The 23,081-nt window shown below is 43.2% G+C and overlaps 1 protein-coding gene and 2 long non-coding RNA genes across 5 annotated transcripts in view; 2 read left to right on the top strand and 1 right to left on the bottom strand.

The window, feature by feature from the left end:
* The first annotated feature begins 66 nt into the window (after positions 1-66).
* LOC124953702 lies at positions 67-6,306 on the top strand. 3 transcript variants are annotated; one of them, XR_007102308.1, is made up of 5 exons: positions 67-448; positions 1,426-2,101; positions 2,287-3,154; positions 3,233-4,105; positions 6,038-6,306. It is a non-coding gene; the product is annotated as an uncharacterized LOC124953702 (long non-coding RNA). The 3 variants fall into 3 exon arrangements; XR_007102309.1 differs by having other exon boundaries at positions 68-448; positions 2,287-3,095; XR_007102307.1 differs by having other exon boundaries at positions 2,287-4,105.
* Positions 6,307-7,094: 788 nt separating this feature from the next.
* LOC124953806 (AF4/FMR2 family member lilli-like) overlaps positions 7,095-23,081 on the top strand; it is a 52,092-nt gene continuing 36,105 nt past the window's right edge. Inside the window, exon 1 of the mRNA XM_047505742.1 lies at positions 7,095-7,829. Within this exon, the coding sequence (XP_047361698.1) occupies positions 7,547-7,829 (283 nt within the window). The 5' untranslated portion in view covers positions 7,095-7,546. The remainder of the gene's footprint in view (positions 7,830-23,081) is intronic.
* Positions 13,021-21,928, bottom strand: LOC124953821. Its single transcript, XR_007102349.1, has 2 exons — positions 20,338-21,928; positions 13,021-20,275 (listed from the first exon to the last, which is right to left on the bottom strand). It is a non-coding gene; the product is annotated as an uncharacterized LOC124953821 (long non-coding RNA).

The following is a 23,081-nucleotide window of genomic DNA, read 5'->3' as shown; positions in this document are numbered from 1 at the left end:
ATATTCTTTTGAAACCATTACAAGAATATATGGATTTACCATTAATGAATTAAATGTATTTTTTTTTATTCGCGATTATCGAGATTAATTGGGAATCTTTTTGACTCGCGAGGTTTATAAGATAGAGGAAGGCCCTACGTTCGTATCGCGATAATTAAAAGCGTATATATTTTAATTATTTTCATAGAAGTAATAATAGTCGTGCGTACTCCATCGTCATAATTCGAATTAATAAAATTATTTAAGATCGTTCCTCTATCAAATTTCATATTACAAAAGGCTGATTTTTAATAAAAGCTTGAGAAAGTAATAATTTACTTGTTGGAACGTAATTATCGAAAGTGGACGTAGTGCGCATGCCCGGCGTAGTGTTATCGTTTTGCCGGTAAAAACTACGCCATCGGTTGGTTTGTGCTAGAGTTCCGCGTATCGTTCTCATCAATTACAGGTAAATTAGCATATTTTTTTCTAACGTACACCTTCTTCCTCCATATCTATCGATTTCTTAAAACGCTTTTTTTAACACGTATCGTTAGCAAGTCGGACCATCGTCGCATTTAAGGGTTATTCGAGAAAATAAAATCGGCTTCTTGGCTTTTTCCCTGTCGTACTTTTACATCGTACTTTTTTCTCTCTCGAATTTTTTGTCCTTATTTTTACGATATCGATACTTTTCTCACCTTTTAACGATCGATCACATTTTGCCTTAATACCACTGCTCGATCTTTTACGGCTTTATATTTTCAACTTCGGATTTATCAATAATGCATTGCAGTGAATTTTAATGATAAATATATCGTAGTGATTATGAAATTCATTATATGTACAAGTTATAGGAAAAAATTAGATCGATTGATTATTTCGGAATAGTTGTGTAAACACTTTTTCGGGATAATAAAGGATCGACGGTTTTTTTTTTTTTTTTTTTTTTTTTTTTTTTTTTTTTTTTTTTTTTTTTTTTTTTTTTTTTTTTTTTTTTTTTTGTCGAATAGGTTAGGAGCAAAGTCTTGATCGACGAATGTAGTCCGATCGACTACAATCGAAAGAAAGCTCATCGAATGCGACTAATAATATTATACGATGCCTAGCCTATAGTTAATTTATATGCGGCAACCTTCACGTAGATAGATCATCTGCCTCTGTATTACTTGCGATCTATCGCTATAATATTTCGGTACGTTTATAAAATATCTTTTTCTAAATGTATCTACGCACTATACAACTTATATTACGTGCTATTAATTATACTTCAAGAAATATAATACTTCTTTAAATCGAAATTCGGTCGAAGTATTTACTATTCCAATTAAATTCAGGATTCATCTATTCTTTATAATTTTTGCGTGATATAGATCTTAAAGAGAGGATTTAGAGGAGAAAGTGAGCGATGAATAATCGTAAGAATTGTTATTGTTATTGGTGTAGGTATCAACCGTGAAATTTTATCCAGTGACCTCGAAGAGGATGACGCGTGGACCGGCTCGAAAGGTCGTCGAAGGTTGATAATAACGGGAATCGGTTGGACGGTCCTCTCACCACTTAACTGCTGCCTACGTTTCTTTAAATAGAGCGTAGTTCTCGGGTGACCGTGTCGGTTCCGCGAACTCGCCGGCCGATTCCAAGTACGTCGCTATGGAATGTCGCTGGCTTTGCTAATACATTTTTGCATTTGCTATCTCTACCAGCACTGAACGAGAAAAGGAAGAGGAAGTGGAAGAGGAAGACTACTCTCCCACCTTCAACGAGCCGATTCGCCTCAGGCGTTTCTATCGACGCGAATACTTACCGTCGTTGCATGAGTTGCTTCTCTCCCTCCCTCTCGCTCTCCCCCCCCCCTCTCTCTCTCTCTCTCTCTCTAAAGATGACCCCACGAATGGAAACGTAGACTCGAGACGGAGGTGATCCTCCTCTTCTTACGATTACGAGTCCGTACAGCAAGGTCAAAGTACGTTTATCGGCAAGAGATAGGATTTCCTGCTGTCGTCTGGCCAGACGAGGATTGTATTGCCAATATTTATTGCATACAGAGTGTGAACCGTGTAATACGATCAATTGGGAATTGTTTTTCCCGAGGAATTTGCATCGTCGACCAAATTCTTAGGTAACTTATAGATAATTTCTTTTTTCAAAATTATCAACCAAGTCAAGATATTCATATTACATGATTTGTTTTTTATATATTTTAACGAGTGTCTCATTTCAATTAAATCTATCGTTTCATCTTGATGAGTTTTTTTTAATATTCGCTCAACGTCGAAGCTAATGATTGCATTGATATTTTTTTAGAGACTCGTCAAAAGAGAGAAAACCGATGGAATCCTTCAATAAGCAAGAAGTTATCGAGACGTGGTACTTCTCGTCCGGTTGAATTCTCTCTCTCTCTCTCTCTCTCTCTGTCTCTTAGTCGCAGTGACGTTCTCGTTTTCTAAAGAAGGAATAATAGGAGCTGTGACGTCGATACCACCGGCTCTTAGAAAGGGTAGTAAAGGAGAGGGAGGGAGGCATTCGAGGGGTGAGAAAACAAAGGTTTTCATCCGTCGAGACCCGTAACCAAGTACGCATATCGTGTCGTGCGACTCCTGATATATTCCACAATTAACCTTACTAATAAATTATTGCTCTACCGACTTCTCGTTGGTAAGAAACCAATGAGTACAATCATATCACGTGACCCCAAGCCACGTTGGATTATCCGACTGTTCGCAGTGCCCTTGAAAGCAGTCATTTATAATATTTTCTTAGATAGACGCGTTAGCTGGTCATGTGTTTCGATCAATGAACTTTCCTTAATGCCTTCTATGCGTGTAAATAGTAAGACATACAGGAATCGAAGAAACTTGGCGAAGTAAATAATGAAAATAGAGAGAGAGAGAGAGAGAGAGAGAGAGAGAGAGAGAGAGAGAGAGAGAGAGAGAGAGAGAGAGTGAAAACAAGAAAGAAACTAAGGAAGGAAGGAAAGAAGGAAGGAAAAACGAATCGGGTCGCGTTGGGTCGTTCGCCAGGAAATCAGTCAACCGGTTTCGTTGTCGTCGTCGTCGTCGTCGTCGTCGTTGAGAGGGAAAGAGACGACGTAGATGAAGAGCTTGAAACATAGAGTAAGCATAGAGAAAGAAGATGGAGAGGAAAGAGAAGAGAGGAGAGAATAGGTATCGGCGTGAGTACTTCTCCCCTCTTTTCGCGTAGCGTCTCTTTTCCTCCTTTTCTCCCTGACTCTTCTCTTTTCTGTTGTTAGTTCCCTTGTCGAGGGAACGAAAAAGAGCGAAAAGCTACGAGGGTTGCCGAGTAAAGACGAGAAGCAACGAGGAGATACGAGGAAGGCCGAGGAGAGTCGCACACCGCGGCGCTGAACGCAGTGCCATCCGATAGGCAGCACCGCTTGCTCCGTGGATCCTTCGCTTCGCTCGCTCGTACGGAAGCCCTGGTTCTCTCTTCGTGTTCTCCCACCTTTTTTCTCTTTCCCTCTCTCTCTTTTTTTCCTTCCTTCTCTCTCTGTTTTTATCAGAGAGAGAGAGAGGGAGAGAGAGACGAGCAAGCTTCCTCATTTCTCGCGTCTCTTTCTCTTTCGATAGTCGAAGTAATATTATCGTGGGCCTTGGTGCGCCTTTTTGTTGTCGTTCGTTGCTCACACGCACGCACGTACGCACGCACGTATGCACGCACGCAGCGTGAACGATTTCGCACGATATACACAAACATATACATATGTATAGGAGTAATACATAGATGCAGTGAATCTTACGCGACGCACGTCTCTCTCTCTCTCTCTCTCTCTCTCTCTCGTCTCGTCTCTCTCTCCCTCTCTCTCTCTGTCTGTCTTTCTCTCTCTTTGATCTCTCTTTCGTGGCCTGGAAAACACGGAGATTCACATGGTGTGGACGTCATCGTTGTCATCGTCGTCAACGTCATCATCGTTATCGTCAGCGTCATCGTCGCAATCTATCTTCCATCGTCGTGCTGTGATCGTCGCTGTGTATCGTTGTTGATGATCATCGCCGTCCGTACCGTTGCGTACACGCACACACATGTATTACGCATCGTCGACGTGAGGAGAACCACCCCCTCCCCTTGCAGCTCATCAAGGAGCGGACGCGTGCTGGTCAACACGGTGCGTGTACCTCTCTTTTTCTCTTGCATGCTCACATCGCACATATCTCTCTCTCTCTCTCTTTCCCACAACGTAAATCATGATTCACCTTTAGAGAGCCTGTTTGAAAACCTTTCTTGCGTTAGGAGTTTAAGCTTTGGTTGGTTCGTTCGTTCTTTCGTCGAACGGAAAGAGACACCGCTTCTTTTCTCGGAACTCTTGTCGGAACGCGAGGGAGACCGAGCATGGCCGCCTAACGCGAGGCGAGTCACTCTTCGATGTCCATCATGTTAGCTAGTCCGGTGTCTTTTTCTCTCTCTTTTCTTTCCCCTCGTTCGCTATCACTCTCTCTTGTTGCGCGCTTGTGCACACGCATTACGCACTCTATTCATCTCCCTCTACGTTAACGCGCGCGCGCACGCTCTTTCTCTCTCTGCTTTGTCTCCCTCTCGAGTTCAGTCTGTCTCTCTTCTGCCAAGATGCATTCAGTCGGTTCCTCTATCTCTCTCAATCTCGACGAAGCCGTTCGTTCCTCTTCCTCTCTCGTACCGTTACCCTCCGTCGTATTCCTTCTCTTTCTCTCCTTCTCTCTTCCTCTCCACGAGGCTCGTTCTTGTCCCCTGATCGCGCGTTTCATTCGAAAATAGAACGTCAGCGCGCGTGCCGCGCACATTTTTCCCTGTGAAAACAGCAAATTCCCTCTAGCTGGCACGCACTCTCTCTCCCTCTCTCTCTCTCTCTCTCTCTCTCTCCCTCCCTCCCTCCTTCCCTCCCTCCCTCCCTCTCTCTATCTTTCGTTTTCCGCGAAGAACGTTGCAGCCACCTTCCTTGAGAATCCTGTCACGCGCGACTCGAAACACTCGACGAGCCCTTTGTTGGCCCTCCTCTTCTTTCCCCGTTACATTCTCTTCCTTTACTCTCCTCCTCGAAGAAAATTATCTTCGACGAACGAGCCACGTGTAAAAGGTTAGAGCAAAGTTCGAGGAGATACGCAATGAATAATAACAATTTTGATGTTTTTTCTCCTTTTTCTTTTGACAAACTTTGTCTTTTATTCCATTTTTTTTATCTAGAATATTTCGGTATCTCCGTACAATATCTATTTTGTATTAATAGAATTCTCCGCAACATTCTTATTAAAAACGAAAACATCTTTTTTTTACTCTTCGAGAAATAAGAGAAGAAGTTTCAGGCGAAATAAACGTGTTCTCTTCTCTTCGTTATCGTCGAGGTTAGATCGACAACTCGCGTTTTCCCTCGCGACAAAAATTGGAGGTCCTGCTAGGTAACGCGAGTACATGACTTTTGCATTAAGAGAATAGCAGCCCGATGAAAACGGAGCAGTTTCTCTCTCTCTCTCTCTCTCTCTCTCTCTCTCCTTATTCTCATTCTCATACATAAACTGTCGACGAGTCACGACGAGTAAGTACGGTTCCCCAAAGCAACAATGTTTCTGCTCGTGCACGAGCGTACGCGCGCGCGCGCGCTACGTGCCGTTTGTAAAAATAGGTTTTTCATGATTTCTCGCTCCCTGCGAGTCGTCTATACTTAGAGCCGTTCCTCGTGTCTCCGTGTAGTAAACAAATTTCGGAAGGAAGGCATGGACCTCGCGTAACCCACACCTCTTCTCTCACTTCAGTCTCTCTTTTCCACGGGAGAATCTAAATTTATTGCCCGAGTCTTCGCTCTTGCGAAGAGATATGGAGACCTCGCGGAGTATGGAGAGAAAGAGAGATCGTGGAATCCATAAAACTGTTTACGTGAAAATAGAACTAATGGTTCGAGCTAATAAACATCATTAATAACGGTTGTACGTACGATAGAAAACAAGTATATAACTTAGCCCAGTTTGACGACGAAGAAAGAGAAAGAGAGATTGATGAGAATTGTAAAAAAAAAAGAAGAAAAAAGAAAAGAAAAAAACAAGACAAATCGATATCTTTCCTGTTTCAGGTAAATTCTATAGATGCATATCCCGAAGGAAACACGTATCTCCCGTGCCATCGGAGAGAAAAGGTTGCAATAGCAATTGACGAGATAGAAGAGAAGGAAAGAAAGAAGGAAGAAGAGGAAAGAAAAGATCGAAGAAGAAAAAGGATGCAAAGTAGCAGAGGATCCTTCGGATTTCTCGAGGATCATCGTTCTATCATTCTCGAATGCATTGATCGTCTTTGTTCGCGATGATGGAGGAAACAGAGCCGATGCTTTTCTTAATTGTCAGAGAGACCGGAGGACGCAGGTATTTCGATATCGGCTCGGTGATAGATAAATGTCAGTTTTTATTCGGATAACAAGATCCTCGGGAAGAGGAATTGGAATAAGAAGAAGAGGAAGAAGGGAGAGTCGGTGACAAGTATTGGATGTAGATCGCGAGGGGTTGTTGTCGGTGGCGGTGGTGAGGGTGGTGAATCGAGGCTCGCGTGGGCCATCACGGGGGTAGGAGTGGCCTTACTCCTGCTTCTTCTCGTCGTCGCTCTTCAGGGCGATCGCACGACTACGGCCACGGTAACATTGCCGTCGTCCGATCACCGGCCATCCCCCACGAATTCTTCTTCTTCCTCCTCTCCTCTTCTTCCTCCTTCCGCTACTTCTCATCCCCTTTCGATCAAGTCACCCTGTTTAAGATCGATTCTTCTTTTGGATTCTTCGATCGGTCGGTGGTGGTGGTGGTGGTGGTGGTGGTGGTGTCACGAGAAACGAAGATCAACATCTTTGTCCTTTTCGGTCGATGGAAATGAGGACGACTCGAGGATAACAAATACGAAAACTGCTATCGTAAGAAGTACGACGGCGACAACAACGACAACAACAACAACAACAACAACAACAACAACAACAACAACAACAACAACAAAGACGACGACGACGACGACGACGACGACGACGACAATAACGACGAGGACGACGACGACAACGACGACGACGACGAGGACGACGACGACGACGACGACGACGACGACGACAACAACGACGACGGCGACGACAACGAGGACGACGACGAGGACGGCGACGGCGACGGCGACGGCGACGGCGACGGTGACGGCGACGACGACGACAGCGACGGCTACCACAACGGCGACGGTGACGGCAACGAGAACGAGGAAGAAGAAGAGGAGGAGGAAGAGGAGGAGAACAAGAGTCCTAGCAACTCGTCTTCCTGGAAGGACGAAGGACAAAGGGGGAGGTGGAAGAGAAGAGGAAGAGGAAGAAGAAGACAAAGAGGGTGGTAACAGTGGTACCGAGCAACTCGTACTCGGTGCTACCGTTGCTGCTGCCGGTGGTGGTAGTAGTAGTAGTAGTAAAAGTAGTAGTAGTAATAGCAGTAGTAGTAGTAGCGGTAGTAGTAGTAGTGGTGTTGGTGTTGCTACTGGTGGTGCTGCTGCTACTGGTGGTAGTGGTGATGGTGGTGGTGGTGGTGTCGTCGAGCTTAGCACTACGACGACGACAACAGTCGCCGAGCCGATGTCAGCGAGTTCGTATCCTGGAGATGAGGAGGAGCTGCCGGGAGCGGAAAATCACCAGCTAGCGAAACGGCCAAGCTCTGGAGAAAGAGAAGGAAAAGGAGGGGAAGGAGGGGAAGAGGAAGTTGGAGAACTGGGCAAGGACGAGTCGACGTTACGCGAGGAGGTCAAGGTCATCGACTCCTCGCCGTCGTCGTCCTCATCCTCGACGAACACCGGGACGACGACGGTACTTTCCACCACGCTGTTACCACCACCCAATCGGGACACCTCTATGGAAGCACGTGAGTAAATTCCCCCAGCTCCTATCCTCCCCTTATACTCGTCTCTTATACCCGACTTGTATATTAAGAGAATGATTTATTACGCTAACGATAATAAAGATCAATTCGAAAAAGTCAAATGCAACGTTTTGCCACAAATCGCGAGGTCGATTTATTTTTTCGATCGGGCCAAGAATTTTATTCTTCACTTTTTACATATCTTATTTATCTCCCAACGGGAAATGACAAAGGATTGATATTTTTTTTCGCGCCTTCTCCCCCTCTCCCCTCCCCCTCTCCAATGGTACGCCGACCATTATTTTTTCTTTGTCAATTGTCTGCCGTAACGATCGAGTTAGAACTAATCTGAACTAGCACAAAACACGTGATTCTCCTTTCGAAAGATCGTTTATTTCGTATAACTCGAAATATAAAAATAAGTTGAACGCGTGCCACTAAAGAGTGACAGGGCGTTCTGGTATTCGTATAAATTTTCCTCGTGTTATCTCCGATATACATAGACTCTATAAAACACACGGTATATTTGTCGTTCGGTAATATTTTTTGACCAACACGAAACTCGTATAATCGACCGTTAAGCTAAATTTAAGAAATTTAGATATCTCCGTCGCCGCCCGCCATCCTACTGTTTTACGACCGATCGACATTAAATTTTTGAATCTTATTGAACCTTAATTGAAATGTTTCAAAAACAAGTTGTATAGCTTTGAAACACCGATTAATACGACACAATGAAAAAAGCCGTTAATAGAGAATGCGGAAATTTTAATAGAAAAATTTCTCTATATTCTCTACGCGAATGCACGGAGAAAGTCACGAAAAAGGCGGCAAAAATGAAAGAGAGTCGTGAAACGAAGGGAGAGGAGCAACGGAGCGTACGCGCATCTCTCTCTCTCTCTCTCTCTCTCTCTCTCTCTCTCGTGTGTTTTTGATTACGCTTGCACGAGCGCGTGCATGTGCACACGCATGCACGCCGTACACGTCGTCGTTCTTGCCGAGCGGCTCGTGACTTTAAGCATGAATCAGAGACGGTCGGTTATTCTTTTCGCCCACTCCCCTCGACAATCGGACTGAATTTTTCGTTAAAAATTTTCCTTCTCAATTTCATTATCTTCGGCTTTGTTTCGGGTTTGTTTTCGAAATGACGAGTAAGATAGCAATAAAATCTCTTCAAACCTCACATTACCAAGCGGGAGAACATTGGATACTTTCAACGCTTCTTTTACGTTTTCTCTCCAATTGTTAATGTTACAATATAAAAGAGCGTACCGACAAACAATAGATATTATTAAATATCGTTCGGTCCGAAGTAAATAATCGTCGATTTGCCGACAGTTACTTCCTTCTCGTATTTTTCCAAGAAAAACACAATAAGAGACTAAGAGAGAGGGAGAGAGAGAAAACACGAACGTTCTTCAAATTAGAAAGGTCACAAAGAGTATAGGCGACCGTAAGTCTAGAACAGTAGGTAAGATACACTGCGATCGGTCGATGCGTTTATTTCCGTGTGCCGCTTCTCCGCAGGCGGCTTTTTTCGCTAGCTAATTCGCGATCTGGACAGTTACCAACGGTGAGTTCTCGGTGAGCGCGCGATACCGGGTACTCGGTATAAGAGGAATGACTAAATGCTCTCTGACTAACCGGTCAGGCATTCCGTAACTCGGCTGTCTTATTTTCGTTGCTCCAGAAAAGAAGAGTGAAGCCGAACTGACAAGTAATCTCTAATTTCATTTTGATTACGTACACCGTTCAATCACCTTTCTTTTTCATTATCGTCGATGCTATGCATGTATATTCACCCCTTTAGAAGAAAAGCAAACGTTTTACTCGTGGGGAACGAAAATATTATAGGCTTTCGTAATTGCTCAATCTTATAATTCTCCAATAATACGTTATCATAGGGCCAAACTTCTTTCGAATCGTCCGATTATTCTCGTTTTATTTGATCGTCGAGGTGATTTTACGCAAGGGACATTTCTATGAGAACGCGGTTATAACTTTGTCTTTATAGCTATGGAAAAGAGACCGTTTAATCGAGTCGTTTGATTCGAAGTGAACGATTCATTTCTATCATTTAACGAACCTGGAAAGGAAACCCTTTTCTCTATTATTTTCTTTCTTCTTTTGAATTTTTTGTTATTTCTATTTTTTCTTTCGGAATTTTCTTCAGTGTACTCGAGGAAACGCATGAAACGGACGTGTGCACGAAAGCAACTCGATCGAGTCTCTCTCGTTCTCGTCGTAGATTCGTGATTTTTGTTCTCCCCTTGGTGAAGGGAGAGAGCAGCAGTCGCACGAGAGAGGAGTGTGCTCGTACCTAGCAAGACCCAGAGAAAGAGAAAGGGAGATATGGAAAAACCGAGTAAAGCTGCGAGAGAGACTCTTCGGTGCAAAGGAGCTCTCCTGCGATGAGGAGGAACGAAGGGATGGGCAGAAGAGAAACAAGAAAAGGGTTAACGTCCTTTCGTTTACTCCTTGCCCTCTCTCTCTCTCCCTCCCACTCGGCAGTTCGTTCGGTTTCCTTCTCTCTCTCTCTCTCTCTCTCTCTCTCTCTCCCACTCATCGTACGTCTTTCGACCGTGACTATATACCGTATTGTACCCTTCTCTCTCTCTCTCTCTCTCTCTCTCTCTCTCTCTCTCTCTTTTCCTCGCACACTACCGCCATTTATTATTCATCGGCAAGGAAAATTTATATACGCCTTACCTCTCGGCGTCATATTTAATTCTCGATTTACGATTCCACGCCCCTACCTTTTTTCGACGGCGTTGCATGTCTGATGGAGCTCTCTTGGACTACGTACATATGTATGTACGTATGTTCTCGACTGTGACGATTTGCTTCTCTTTCTCATTTGTTTATTACGCCGACTGGAAAGAAAAAACAGGACTGGAGAGAAGAGGAAGTACTAACAATTGTATTCCTTTTTTATTTTACTTTTAATTTCTCTTATCGTAATCTAAATCTCTTCATTATTTTTCTTCATGTTGCCTTTTAATTATCTCTTTTGAATTTCTTCAAAGTAAAGTACAAATTTGAAACGGTATACGGATATAAGGTGTGCTTCGTCGTTTATAACGTTTAATTAATTTGAAGAATTTATTAGATTAAAAATAAATACAAATCATACGAGAGAAAAGAAATAGAGAGAATAGTATAGGTCAATGACAGAAGGGCGAAGAGGAGGAGCGTGGGGGGGGGGTGCGAAAGGGCTCGGTCGCTATGGAAACCCTCGCTGCGGGGTAGCTCAAGTTTTTTATGGCGTACTGGACGATTGTCGGGAGGGTCGGGATTCTAAAAATCGTTACACAGACCTAGATACTCCGCACTCTTCGACGCCATCCCACGACGGAGAGGAAGAAATCTCTCCACCTTCGATTCTCTTCATTCTTCTCTTTCTATTTTCCTCTCTCTCTCTCTCTCTCTCTCTCTCTCTCTCTTTCTCATGGTCCTCCTCTCGCGACCCTCTTGGCAACCAACCTCTCTCGCAAACTCCATCCGTCCTTCCCTTCTCTTTCTCCTCCTCTCCCTCCTCTGAGCGTAAACCCTTTTTTTATCGATCGATCTTTTCTCCTTTTGTAGGCCGTCAGCAACAAGCGATCGTTTCCAACCGAGATGTAAATTGCTTTGCAAAAATTTCCACGTATGAAGAGAAATTGAACGAACAAAAAAAGAAAACAGAAAGAAAAGAAAGAAAAGGAACAAAAAAAAAGAAAACAGATCAGAATCGTGTATATCCTGATAATAATTTCTAAATAGACGCGCATTGTCCGGAAATTTTTTGACGATAGTATACATTCGACTTGGCACGCACGTAATTTCTAAATTTGTATTGTGACGCACATAAAACGTCTCTATGAGTAACGCCCACGAATCGTGGCACGATGTTACGATTATACGCAAGTGTTCTCTCTGTGTGTTTCTATCTTTGTCTCTCTCTCTCTCTCTCTCTCTCTCTCTCTCTCTCTCTCTCTCTCTCTCTCTCTCCCCCTCCCCCCCTCTCTCTATTTATCTCTCTTTCTCTTATTAGCATGTAGAGTTATCGCGACGTTTCGTCGGAGAATCCTCGCATTACCGGTGATTCACTCTGTCTCTTTACAATAGACAATGCGTCTTTTTTCTCTCTTTCCTTCCATTGTTGCAAAGCGGATTGGCAAAAGTGACGATTCGTTACGACTCGCAATGATCTCATTGTTCTTGACTTTCTCGAAATCGGTCGAGTCGTTGCACGATTCTCTTGCCAATTCATTTTTATTCGATATAGTAATCTTTTTTCTTCTTTCGCATCTGGTAGCAGTAGTAATCGTAGCTCGTATTTGCCCTCGGTACTGTTTCTGCTAGCAGAAACAACGAGAGAGGAAAATGACAAGAGAGAAAGGGACAGAGAGGGAGGGTTTGGCACCCTTCGCAACTCTTCACAAGGTATACCAACGTAGGATCGGGGTGAATAGCAAAAGACAGAGAAAGAGTGAGAGAGAGAGAGAGAGAGAACCATGTGCTGCCGTAGCGTTACCACCGGTGTTCTCGGTTCGAGCCAAGTATTGACTGACTCTTCTACGGAGAACTATACGTACATATGTACTAACCCTATAATAGCAGGAGGTTGTTCGAAGGGCCTTAACCTGCAGCTTGAAAGCGAATGCAACTCTCGAAAGTGAAATACGCATTGCTAACATCTAGTAGGGGATTTTTCCAAAAGATGGATCGATCGATTTTGCTCTTTTGTAGAAAAATCAAAATACGTTTTAACATTAACGTCTACTCAAATTAACTAGACGTTAATGTGAAACCCCCCACTCAAATAATAATCATAGCTGTAGAGTTTGGCTAGCTATGGCGTCATACCCTCGTCTCTTGATTCAATTCTCTCACCCTCTTTTCCTGTCCTCTCCCTCTGGAATGCGAAAACATAGATGGAAGGGAGGAAGCAAAAGTGTGAGAGAGAGAAAGAGAGAGGTAAAGGTGAGGTGGGTAGGGTAGGAAAATGGTGCCAAGTACACAGCACTGGGTCATCGACCAGCCGTCGTTCGCGCCTGTCCTACGTGGAATACGTTTGGCCATTTTCTACGCTACGTGATACCTCATCGATAATATCGAAGCCGATTGAGAGAAGCCTTTCGTTATATTAGGTCGAACTGGAAATCAAATTAAAATTAAGTTCTCTTTTTTCTCTTACTTTCTCTGTCTCATCTCTCTCTCTCTCTCTCTCTCTCTCTCTCTCTCTCTCTCTCTCCCTCCCTCTTTCTGTCTTTGTCTTGAAAGTTTTCAATTATGAGGGTAAATATTATAACTAGCTAATAGATTCATGAATTCCATGTTGCGATGTCTAATAGTAGGAAAGAATGCCTTTCATCTGTTTTTGAAAGAGAGAGGATGGATTGTGTGGTACCTGTACGTAATTCCGAGTGCGGTGGCAGCGCTTTCGGGCGAGCAGACTAAACAAAAATAAGCTCGCTGCGTGTATACAGCCTGTCACAAAATCGGATCCCATCGTCTAAACACCGGATTATTCCTCTCTGTGAGCAACGATGTTAACTCTCGAGGAGGAGATACCCGAGTGAAATGTATCTCTTTCGATAGCTTCCTAAAGAGTTTTCATTTTCATAATATCTCTAGCAAAAGAGAATTATATTTTTGCGTCTCTGCTTTGTATCATGTCATTGTTTTTCTTTTGTTTCTGTACGCTTATATCCTCCTCTCTAATTTTCTATCTTTGTCCATCTCTCCGTGTCTATTTCCTATCTTTTTCTGTGCATCCGTCTGTGAATTCTCTGTCTTCCTGTTCTCTGTCCTCTTTCTCTCTCTCTCTCTCTCTCTCTCTCTCTCTCTCTTTGATTTCCGTATAACTGTCTCTACGTGTCTCTCCAATTCTACCTGTCTTCTTTTCCTCACTCTTTCGTTTCCTCTCTCTCTCTCTCTCTCTCTCTCTCTCTCTCTCTCTCTCTCTCTCTCTCTCTCTCACTGTCTACCATATTTATCGTAGCGCGGCCACGTCGATCGACGACATCGGCACGTATATACCCACCTACATACCCGCATCATACACGAGCCAACACTTTCCCATGTTCACGTCGCCGCGTCAGACATTGTTTTTCCTTCTTCCACTACGCGTGTACGCATCGAGCGTCACATACACGCGCACAGTTTGTTTGCACACAAAGTGCGAGGCAAACGAGAGAGAGAGAGAGAGAAAGAGAGATAAAAGCAAACGTGTACTCGCAAATAATTCATCGGATGGGATCAACACCGATGTTGAAAAAAGCATAAAATGAGAAAAACATCTAATTCGTAGACACGATTAAGATGTGAGGTCGTTCGAACGTGTCGTCATTGGCTCGTTTGTTGTCTCTTCTTTGTCGTCCCACTTTATTGAAGCGCGTGCGCGCGCATACACACACACACACACACACACACACACACACAACTGAGATGAGAACGCGCGTCGAAAGAGAGCGGCGAAACGTGCGAGGAGAAGACGAGCGTGACGAAATAGCAGAAGCTATCTGTACGCGTGCTGTCGAATGTCTGGCTCGCGTCTGGCCGGGATCCTTGAATGAAAGCCTATTTTTAAAAGGGTGTACAAACGGATAAACAAACGGCACGGCGTGTGCGCTCTCTCTCCCTTTCCCTCCCTCTCTGTCTCTCTCTCTCTCTCTCTCTCTCTCTCTCTCTCTCCTCGGACCGCGAAATGGAATTCGAAAGCTGGCTCGCACTAGCTCCTACGTGCCTTTCGTCAGCGTAACTCTTCTCTTCGTTTTTAGAGAGAAAGAGAGAGAGAGAGAGAGAGAGAGAGAGAGAGAGAGCGTTGCGACGTCGTCGCGTCGAAATTTCGAAAGGATTTGTCTCTTTTTTCGATACAAAATATTTCAACCGGTTGAATGAATATAATCTTCTGATCGATTCAGGTAGTTCAGATATGTGTTTTCATTAGACAAAATGGAATGACGCATTTAACAAGAGCAATAACAAAAAGAAGAGAAGTCAGGATCGCTCGTAGATACATATATGTATATATATATAATACCGAGTTACGTCGAGACGTTCGGCAGACAGAAAAAATGTTCGCTTCTGGCGCGGTAGCGAATTACGTCGCAACGTCGACAATGTCGTTGTTAGCTTTTACGTTCGCGCCGGAAATTACTTTACTTTTATCAGTGACTAATAATAATAACGAAGATGCTAATAACGCCTATCGCGAGATACGATCGAATGCGTTCTCGAAACTGGCTTGGTCGTCATCTCAAGATGAAAAATCAAACGCGTTCTTTCGATCTAATCAATTCCGATCGACATCGACTATTAATAACGAACAGGTCCAAGTACTACGGTCTATTTGTTTTTCTTTTATTTCCTTTAACAAGTTTAACGCTTATAAATAACTTCTTGAAACAGAAACACAGAGACACGTTTTTTTTTTTTCTTATGATGTATTAATTATTTAATTATTTTATTATTCGTGTCGTTCGTTAGTTAATAATTATTATTTTGCATTACAAGTATTATTATGATACTTAACATTTATTATTTCACGATATTACTATAGATATTAATAAACCTCTTTCTCTCTCTTTCTCTCTTACTACAGACATTTCGAACTTTTTCAAAATAAAATCAGAATCTCGTTCCAAGGCAACGCGTTGATCGTGATATATCGATATTGGCGAGACTTCCTTTCCTTTTACGATCGAACCGATGATCGTACGTTAGATTACACGTATCTTTTCCCCCCTCCCTCTCTCTCTCTCTCTCTCTCTCTCTCTCACACTCTTTATGTATGTAGCCCCTACGACGTAAATAAATCTGGCTTAGGCAACACGAATCATGCGAGTTGCTCTGCAACATTCTTGCGACTGGTTTATTTATCTCTCGCTCTCTCCCCCTCCTCTCTCTCTCTCTCTCTCTCTCTCTCTCTCTCTCTCTCTCTTTCTTAAAGCAGACTTCTATCTCTCGACACAAGTGAGAAATACACGTGCCGAATGATCGATGAGAACTAGTTTGGATTATGCGTATCGTCTCGCCACGATTATCCTTTTTTTTTCACGATTACACGCAACGCGTTGCGCTCGGCACCTGTGTCCTCGTTATTACAAACTCTTCTGAACGGCCTCGATTAAAGAATCTCTTCAATGTGGGAACGAAAAAAAAGATGTCAATTCCTTAAGAAGAAAAATCGGGCCTAAGCTCTTTATCGAAAGCTGTCTCAATTTTTCCACAAACGTTAATGTAATGTTTTTGCAAAGTTAAACCCTGAGAACATTCTTTGAGTGAAAAATACACTTGCCTACTTCTCTGATATTATTTGTCAAAATAATATCCGAGGAAATTGTCATTGCATCAATCTGATATAATTTAAAAAAAGAAAAGTGAGAAAACGGAGAAGAAGAAAATCAACGATCTCTTCCGTAACAGTCCGAGACGAAACCGAGTATTTGTATCGTATTTTAACATGATTTATTTCAAGTGTTAGAAGAAGAAAAAGAGAGACACGAGAACGTTGGCGCAAGCCCACGCATTATTTTCTTTTCACGTGTTCGTTCGATGACGACTACGACGACGATCGTACGAGTAAATGAAATTACGTGTATGTCGAATTTTCATTCTTCGTTATCGGCCGATAAAATTATAAAGGTATGTACGTTGCGTGAGAAGATAAAGACCTCTAAGATCGTTGTGTGCGTCTGTTTGTTTTCGAAGAGATATCCCAACCGAGGAAAGATTTCAGACGGTATAGGGTTTTATATAACTCGAGGACGCGTTGCACTTTCGACCCTGCGAGTCATTAAAGATAAGTCCTGCGTCGGTCGGCTTCTTAAAATACATTCAGACGTCGAAATCGTTGCGTTCGCCTAAGTGTGTGCGTGGAAAGAGCGGGGAAGAAGAGCTACAACATTTATTTTCCATGTCGATAATCATTATAAACCTAGTAGGAAGAGTCTGATATTTTTCAACTTGTAGCTCGTTTAAAAAGTATATAAGCGATAAGGATATCTAGTTGACTCGGAACTAGACTCTGATTTCAAGTATAAAAAAGAAAGCAAAAATAATCTAAGAATATGTAAGCATCTTTAATGCACGTAATCGAGGGGAGTAGGACTTTCTCGCGAGCGTTAGGGAAGAGAGGAAAAGGGAAAAAGGAAAAGAAAAAGAAAAAAAAAAAAAATAAATAAACAGGAGGCGTTCGTGTGGGCCAGCCGGCGTTGCGGCCATGCATGTGCATATGCGCATAGTAGCCTTGAGCCACTATTACCGGCTGTTTGCACCGTGATGTAATCGTATCCTACCCTATCCGAGACGGCCTAGGCTGCACCCAGTGCGCGAGAAAGAGCAAGAGAACGACAACGAGAAAGAGAGAGGGAGAGAGAGAGAGAGAGAGAGAGAGAGAGAGAGAGGACCCTCGTCGTAAATAATACTCCCTGCACGTTAGGCGAGTTAGGTGCATTGAAATAATTTACGATAAGCTTCGTTGCTCGTCGCGCGTGCTTCGCGATGGAACGAGCCAAGCATTTTCTCTCTTTCTCTCTCTCTCTCTGTCCTCTTTTTTTGTTCGTTCCCTTTTCCGATTCGAGCCTCCATCGTTGTTGTATGACCCCTCTCTCTCCTTTTATTTTTTTCTCTTTCCCTTTTGTATTCCTTGTATTTCGTGCTCGTGCCCGGGCCGTGGGATAATTAGGCGTATGACCTCTTTGCTTCTCTACGAGGGGGAGAAACAATGATCTCTTTCTTTCCGCCTTTCTTTCTTATTTCATCTCTTCCGAGTCTCTATTTCTAGGAGTTCTCGTCATTAAATTACTCTAGTTTTATGTAGGTTTAGACCTACATTACATTAGATGCGCATTAATGAAATATCGCTTATTACGTATTCGTCGAATAAAGTCAATGATTAATAACGATTCGATCGATCAACGAATTTAAACCGTCCAATGAGTAGAGGACGAATTGCGTACCGATTGTGAGTCAGAACTAAACGAATTTTGTTTTGGTGTGCCAGTGCAATGTCCGTACGATATACCTCCTTCTTATTCTCTCTTCACATCGTCATACTTGTCGAATCGTTCGGTAGTACGTTCACCTCGCAAGGCCAATTGCCTTGTATTACGTCGTCTTTCGCCCGTTGTTCCCTCTTGCTGGTTTGCCCCCTTTTAGGTTTGTCGTCGTCGTCGTCGTCGTCGTCGTCGTCGTCGTCGTCGTCGTCGTCGGCGCCGCCGTCGCCGTCGCCGTCGCCATCGCCGTCGCCATCGCCGTCGCCGTCGCCGTCGTCAGACGGTCCATTCTAAACGATTTCGTAAATAACGGACGTATTATTTTCCTGAATATGTGCGTTTACGTTTTGGTTCATGCGAGAGAACGCCCACTGAAAACGTGAGATCGTGATGCTCGGCAAAGTTAAAATAGGTCTCATGAATTTTCGGAGATACTTAATAGTTTGGCTCGTTTGGAATCTCTTTAGACTTATATCGAATATCTTATTTAAGAAATGATAATGTCAAAGTATAGGAGTGCTCGCGTTAGAGATTAGCACGTAGTATTAATTAGATCGATCGAAGTAAGAGCTTATCATTGGATCGGATCGATTTTCGGTATCAATTTCCGAGAAAAAATGGCAAATTTTTAATATCTCTTCCAGGCGTATAAAGAACAGTAGGTATATATACATCGTGTATCGTGTACGGACAGCTGCGAGACGAAAGCATACGTAAAACTACTTGGTACATAACTGTACGTCCTGTCGACTGGTCAAGGACGTACTCTTTAACGACGAGACAGAAGCAACGGCAGCCTCCACGAGAGACTTTAGCACATCGCCGATAACGTCACGCACGCGTTCGGCTTGTACGTTCGGGCCTCTTCTCGTTCTCCTCCTTTCTTTCTTTTTTCTTTCTCCTTTTCTCTTTTTCTCTGAGTGGCCTTCCTTCCAGGCAAGGAGTGTCAAGTTCCAATGTAAGAAACAAGACGTTCCCGGAAATCATGGCGAATCCACCGAGTCATCGCGCGTTCCAACGCGCTGTCTTATGAAAATTTTATCTAACCGATCGTTCAACGTTCGAGAAATTTCTCTAACGATAACATAATTTTACTTCACATTGACCTTCTTACGTCAAAAGAGAGTGATCAATTTTTTAATTATTGCTCTTAATCAGTTAATTTGTCTTTGCGAATCAATCGCAATAATAACTAGTTGATCGTTAACGACGAACGTACTTGAATATTTTCCTTCGGAAAGAAGTACGATTAAACGTTCGAAGTTTAATCGAAACAAGCGAAAGAGAGCAAAAGGAACAAAAGAAAGAAAAAAGGAAGAAAAAGAAAGGATGTACAAGTTTGTTAGAATTAAAACGATCGATGTTTGTATGGCGAAAGCATTGTACGTGACAAAAGGAACAAAGAGATGCATATCCGAAGCTTCTTTAGAAAGGAGAAACATTTACGTAAGCTCGCGCATTATCGTTCTTCCTCTTTTTTCGATCGATCGATCGGATTGAGATCGAAGGAATCTCGTCGATACGAGCATTCACTTTTTTGTTCCGAAATATCGCGAAATTTGACGGACGTCATCGCGAATCTTACTTTCCTTCGAACGGATGTTTTCTTATCGCGTAAGAAAAAGAAAAAAAAGGAGGTCGTTGGGCCCGGCATTTTTCGTTTCTTCTTTCTCTCTCTCTCTCTCTCTCTCTCTCTTTTTTTTTTTTCTTCATTTTTCTTTTCCATCTTCTTTCTTTTAAAAACGCCTCCCGTTCGTCTCGCGGCTTTAGCAACGACGCCTAGTTTCGACGGGGCGTTACGTAAAGTCTGACTTTATTTGCATTGTCGATATCGTTTGTTCGTTTTCGAATAATGCGATTCGATCGAAATCACGTTGTCATGTAAAACGTCATCGTTATCAGCGACTAACGAATGATCTCGCGATTACTATTGTAAGGAAGGGCTTGGAAAAAAAAAAAAAAAGAGAGAAAGAAAAAAAAAAGCAAAATGAAATCGGAAAAGAGAATGACAAAGATGAGAGAAGAATAAAGAAGGAAATATAAGAATGAAGAGTCTAGGAGTCGTTCTTTCGTCGTGTAGGGTCTTGGAAGCATCGTCTTTCAAACGACATGTACGATGCCGTCTAAACAGCCGGTTTATCCCAGTAAATAAGTCGGAGAGCACGAACTCGTACGCGGGACATCAGCGTGGTACTGATTAGTTGATTTACTTAAACCTTCTTTTCCTCCTCCTCCTCCTCCTCTCCCTGCTCCTCCCCCCCCCTCCTCCTCCTCGTCGTCGTCGTCGTCGTCGTCGTCGTCGTCGTCATCGTCGTCGTCGTCATCGTCGATAATGATCGTGCGATAGTAGTGGTGGTAGCCATCATCGTGTCCAGAGCGAACGGCCTTTTCTGCAACTAGGCTAAGGCCATGCGTCGTATTCGACGACGTGCTGCTACCGCACGTCGAATGGAATCTCTCGAGTATCTAGAAAAAGGCGTAGATGCTTTTCTTTTTCCACTCACGTATGTATACGTAAATGTACGTACCTTCGTTCGTACTCGTTTTATTCTAGAAACGAGTCTCCTTTTCTTCTTTCCTTGATTTTTCCTTCTGGGATCAGAGGTGCTCAATCCTGAAAGAATGCCCAACGAAATGCCGAAGAAATACTTTCGTTTGTTTTGCGATAAGAGTAGTCCCGTCAGGATATTTCTCGAAGAAAAATTATAGTCTTTCGTTTTTTCTCTTTCTCTTTTCGACGTATCTCTGGGTTTTACTCTTTTAGGATTCTCGCGACGTTTACGTACCGTATTACGTACATCGTTTGAAATAGTATACCGGTTGAATATTTATGGCTTTCAAGGATAGACGCATCCCTGCGTTGTTGGGAACGTACGTAGAATCCTTCATGAAGTTTCTAACAGATCCGATAGACTCGTGCGGGGCGTTCTTTCCTCGTTCTTTTCTCATTCTTTCCTCGTTCTATGCACGTCGCGTCGATCGAATAGTTGCATAACGTGATTCTTTCGAGCGTCTGCACTTTCGCGATTTTTTTTCGAAGAAGCGCGATCTGATCCAATGCGTATGTCTCAGCTTATCTATAGCGAACGGCAGTCATCATCGATAGATCGAGTAGTAGTGACTACTCGTCGTAAAAGAGGAGTAGGAAGGGGAGTGTAAAATCTAACGGTGGACTCCCCCGTTAAAGCGAATCCCTAGACGCTTGACAGACTACTTGTGCTTTGCACAATAGTAGGAAGCGCTAAAAATAATCCGGCTCGGCTCCGCGACGTTCTGGCCTTGGCCAGCCTCGGCTTCTTGCAATCTGGTAGTACCACCTCTCTTTCTCAACTTACCCTCTTCACTCCTCTACACGAAGAATGCCCACCCACATATGCACAGCACCGTTCTGTATTCTTATACTTCCTTTTTTCCTCGCTCCTTTTCTCTCTCTCTCTCTCTCTCTCTCTCTCTCTCTCTCTCTCTCTCTCTTCTTTTCTTTTCCTTTCCTTTCTTTTCTTTTCTTTTCTTTTCTTTTCTTTCCTTTCCTCTCCTTTCCTATTCTTTTTTTCCCTTTCTCTCCTCGACCATCACGGACCATCCCCGCTCCAAAGGTCTCATTGGGGTACTATGTTCAGAAAATGTCCTTTCATTTTCTTCTCCCTTCGGAGATCGATGAATTTTTGCGATTTCGTAAAAAAGTTGGCGATAAAACTCTTAGGAAAATTGTTGTTGACGATGTTCTCCGAATAAAACTTCAATGATAGCGATGAATCGATTTGGGTTGGCTCTCACGAGTCAGAGACGAGGAGCGTGGCTGGAAGATAAACTAGGAGTCTCGTTAAGATCGACGATACGACGATTTCGACGACAGGCAGGACTCGTCGTTGAAGAGCGATCGTTAAGGACGCTTTAACGAGGAGAGCCATGCAGAGCCAGGACAATGGAGGACAACCATGACGACGACGACGACGACGACGACGACGACGACGACGACATTCGTCTAACGTCCTTTCCTTCCTCAACGACAACGATCATGCCATGTTTCTGGCCTCTTCAATCGTACAAACGACGCCTTCTCCTCTCTCTCTCTCTCTCTCACACACGCCTGAATCTTGAATATCGAACGACGCATTTAGCGCGAATTTCATTCATAGATTACTTTTTTTCTTATGCATACTATGGTTGCACGTAAAAGAGAAGAAAGAGAAAGAAGCTATAAATATTTATTTTTCTATTTTATTTTTTACTCGGGTTTATGAACTCGGATTTATTCATAAATAGAATTGCAAAAAAAAGTCAAAGATATGGCAGAGATAGAGAGAGAGAGAGAGAGAGAGAGAGCGAGAGTCATATGCGATTAGAAGTAATAACGAGGATGCTGATGAGGACGAAAAAGAGAAAAGAAGGCTCGTCCTTGGTCCGTTAGGTTCGTCTCGAGAGTACCGCTCGCGAGAAACGTTCGTGGGCTGCGGAAAGGTTAGCCTCGAAATCAGCGACGCGTGCAACAGTACCAGCCATCTCGTTTCTCCTGCTTCGTTATCCACATTCTCTTCCATCTTTTTCTTTCTCTTCTTTTTCTTCTTTCATTCAGCGTCCGAGTTTGTGCGAGCCTGGCGGCATCGATGGCGTCGGCGTTTAACGGTACTGAAAATCAATTAATGATCGCGATCATCATCGTACTCTTCCTTTTTATTCGTCTTTGTGTTCGACCTCCTCCCTTTCTTTCGATACTGATCTAGAATGATGAGAAAAAATATTGTTTCGATCGAAATCTATTCAAGTACGCGCGTATGTTTATCCGCATATTCATTTGTTTACGCGACGATTCGTAGAAGGCATGTTATCTGACTGTCTCTCTTTTTCTCCCTCCCTCTCATCCCCTCTTTGTCTCTCTCTCTCTCTCTCTCTCGCTCTCTTTGGATCGTTGAACGCTCTTCTCCTGCTTCACGCTGGCTTTCCTATCTAGGTCACAGGACAAAGAGCACGTCGAGTAGGCCTGGCTAGACAAGAAAGAGACGGATGACGTAGGAGAGTTAGTCAACTCGGCTCGCATTATCGAAGAATGGCACATTTTAACAAGCCTTCCTTTCTTTCCCCATTTTTTCTTTATGTTTCTTAATTTCGCATAGACCATCTCGACGAATAAACAGCTATTCTTATTATCGCTTTTTCTTTTTTCTTTTCTTCACTAATTCGTTGATAGTTAGACGAGAGATTAGAGGAACAGAGAACGTCGTCGTCGTCGTCGTCGTCGTCGTCGTCGTCGTCATCGTGGAGCGAATGGTCCTTA

This window comes from Vespa velutina, chromosome 13 (genome assembly GCF_912470025.1).
Source record: "Vespa velutina chromosome 13, iVesVel2.1, whole genome shotgun sequence".
Taxonomy (NCBI): domain Eukaryota; kingdom Metazoa; phylum Arthropoda; class Insecta; order Hymenoptera; family Vespidae; genus Vespa; species Vespa velutina.
This window is presented reverse-complemented; position numbering and strand designations above follow the sequence as displayed.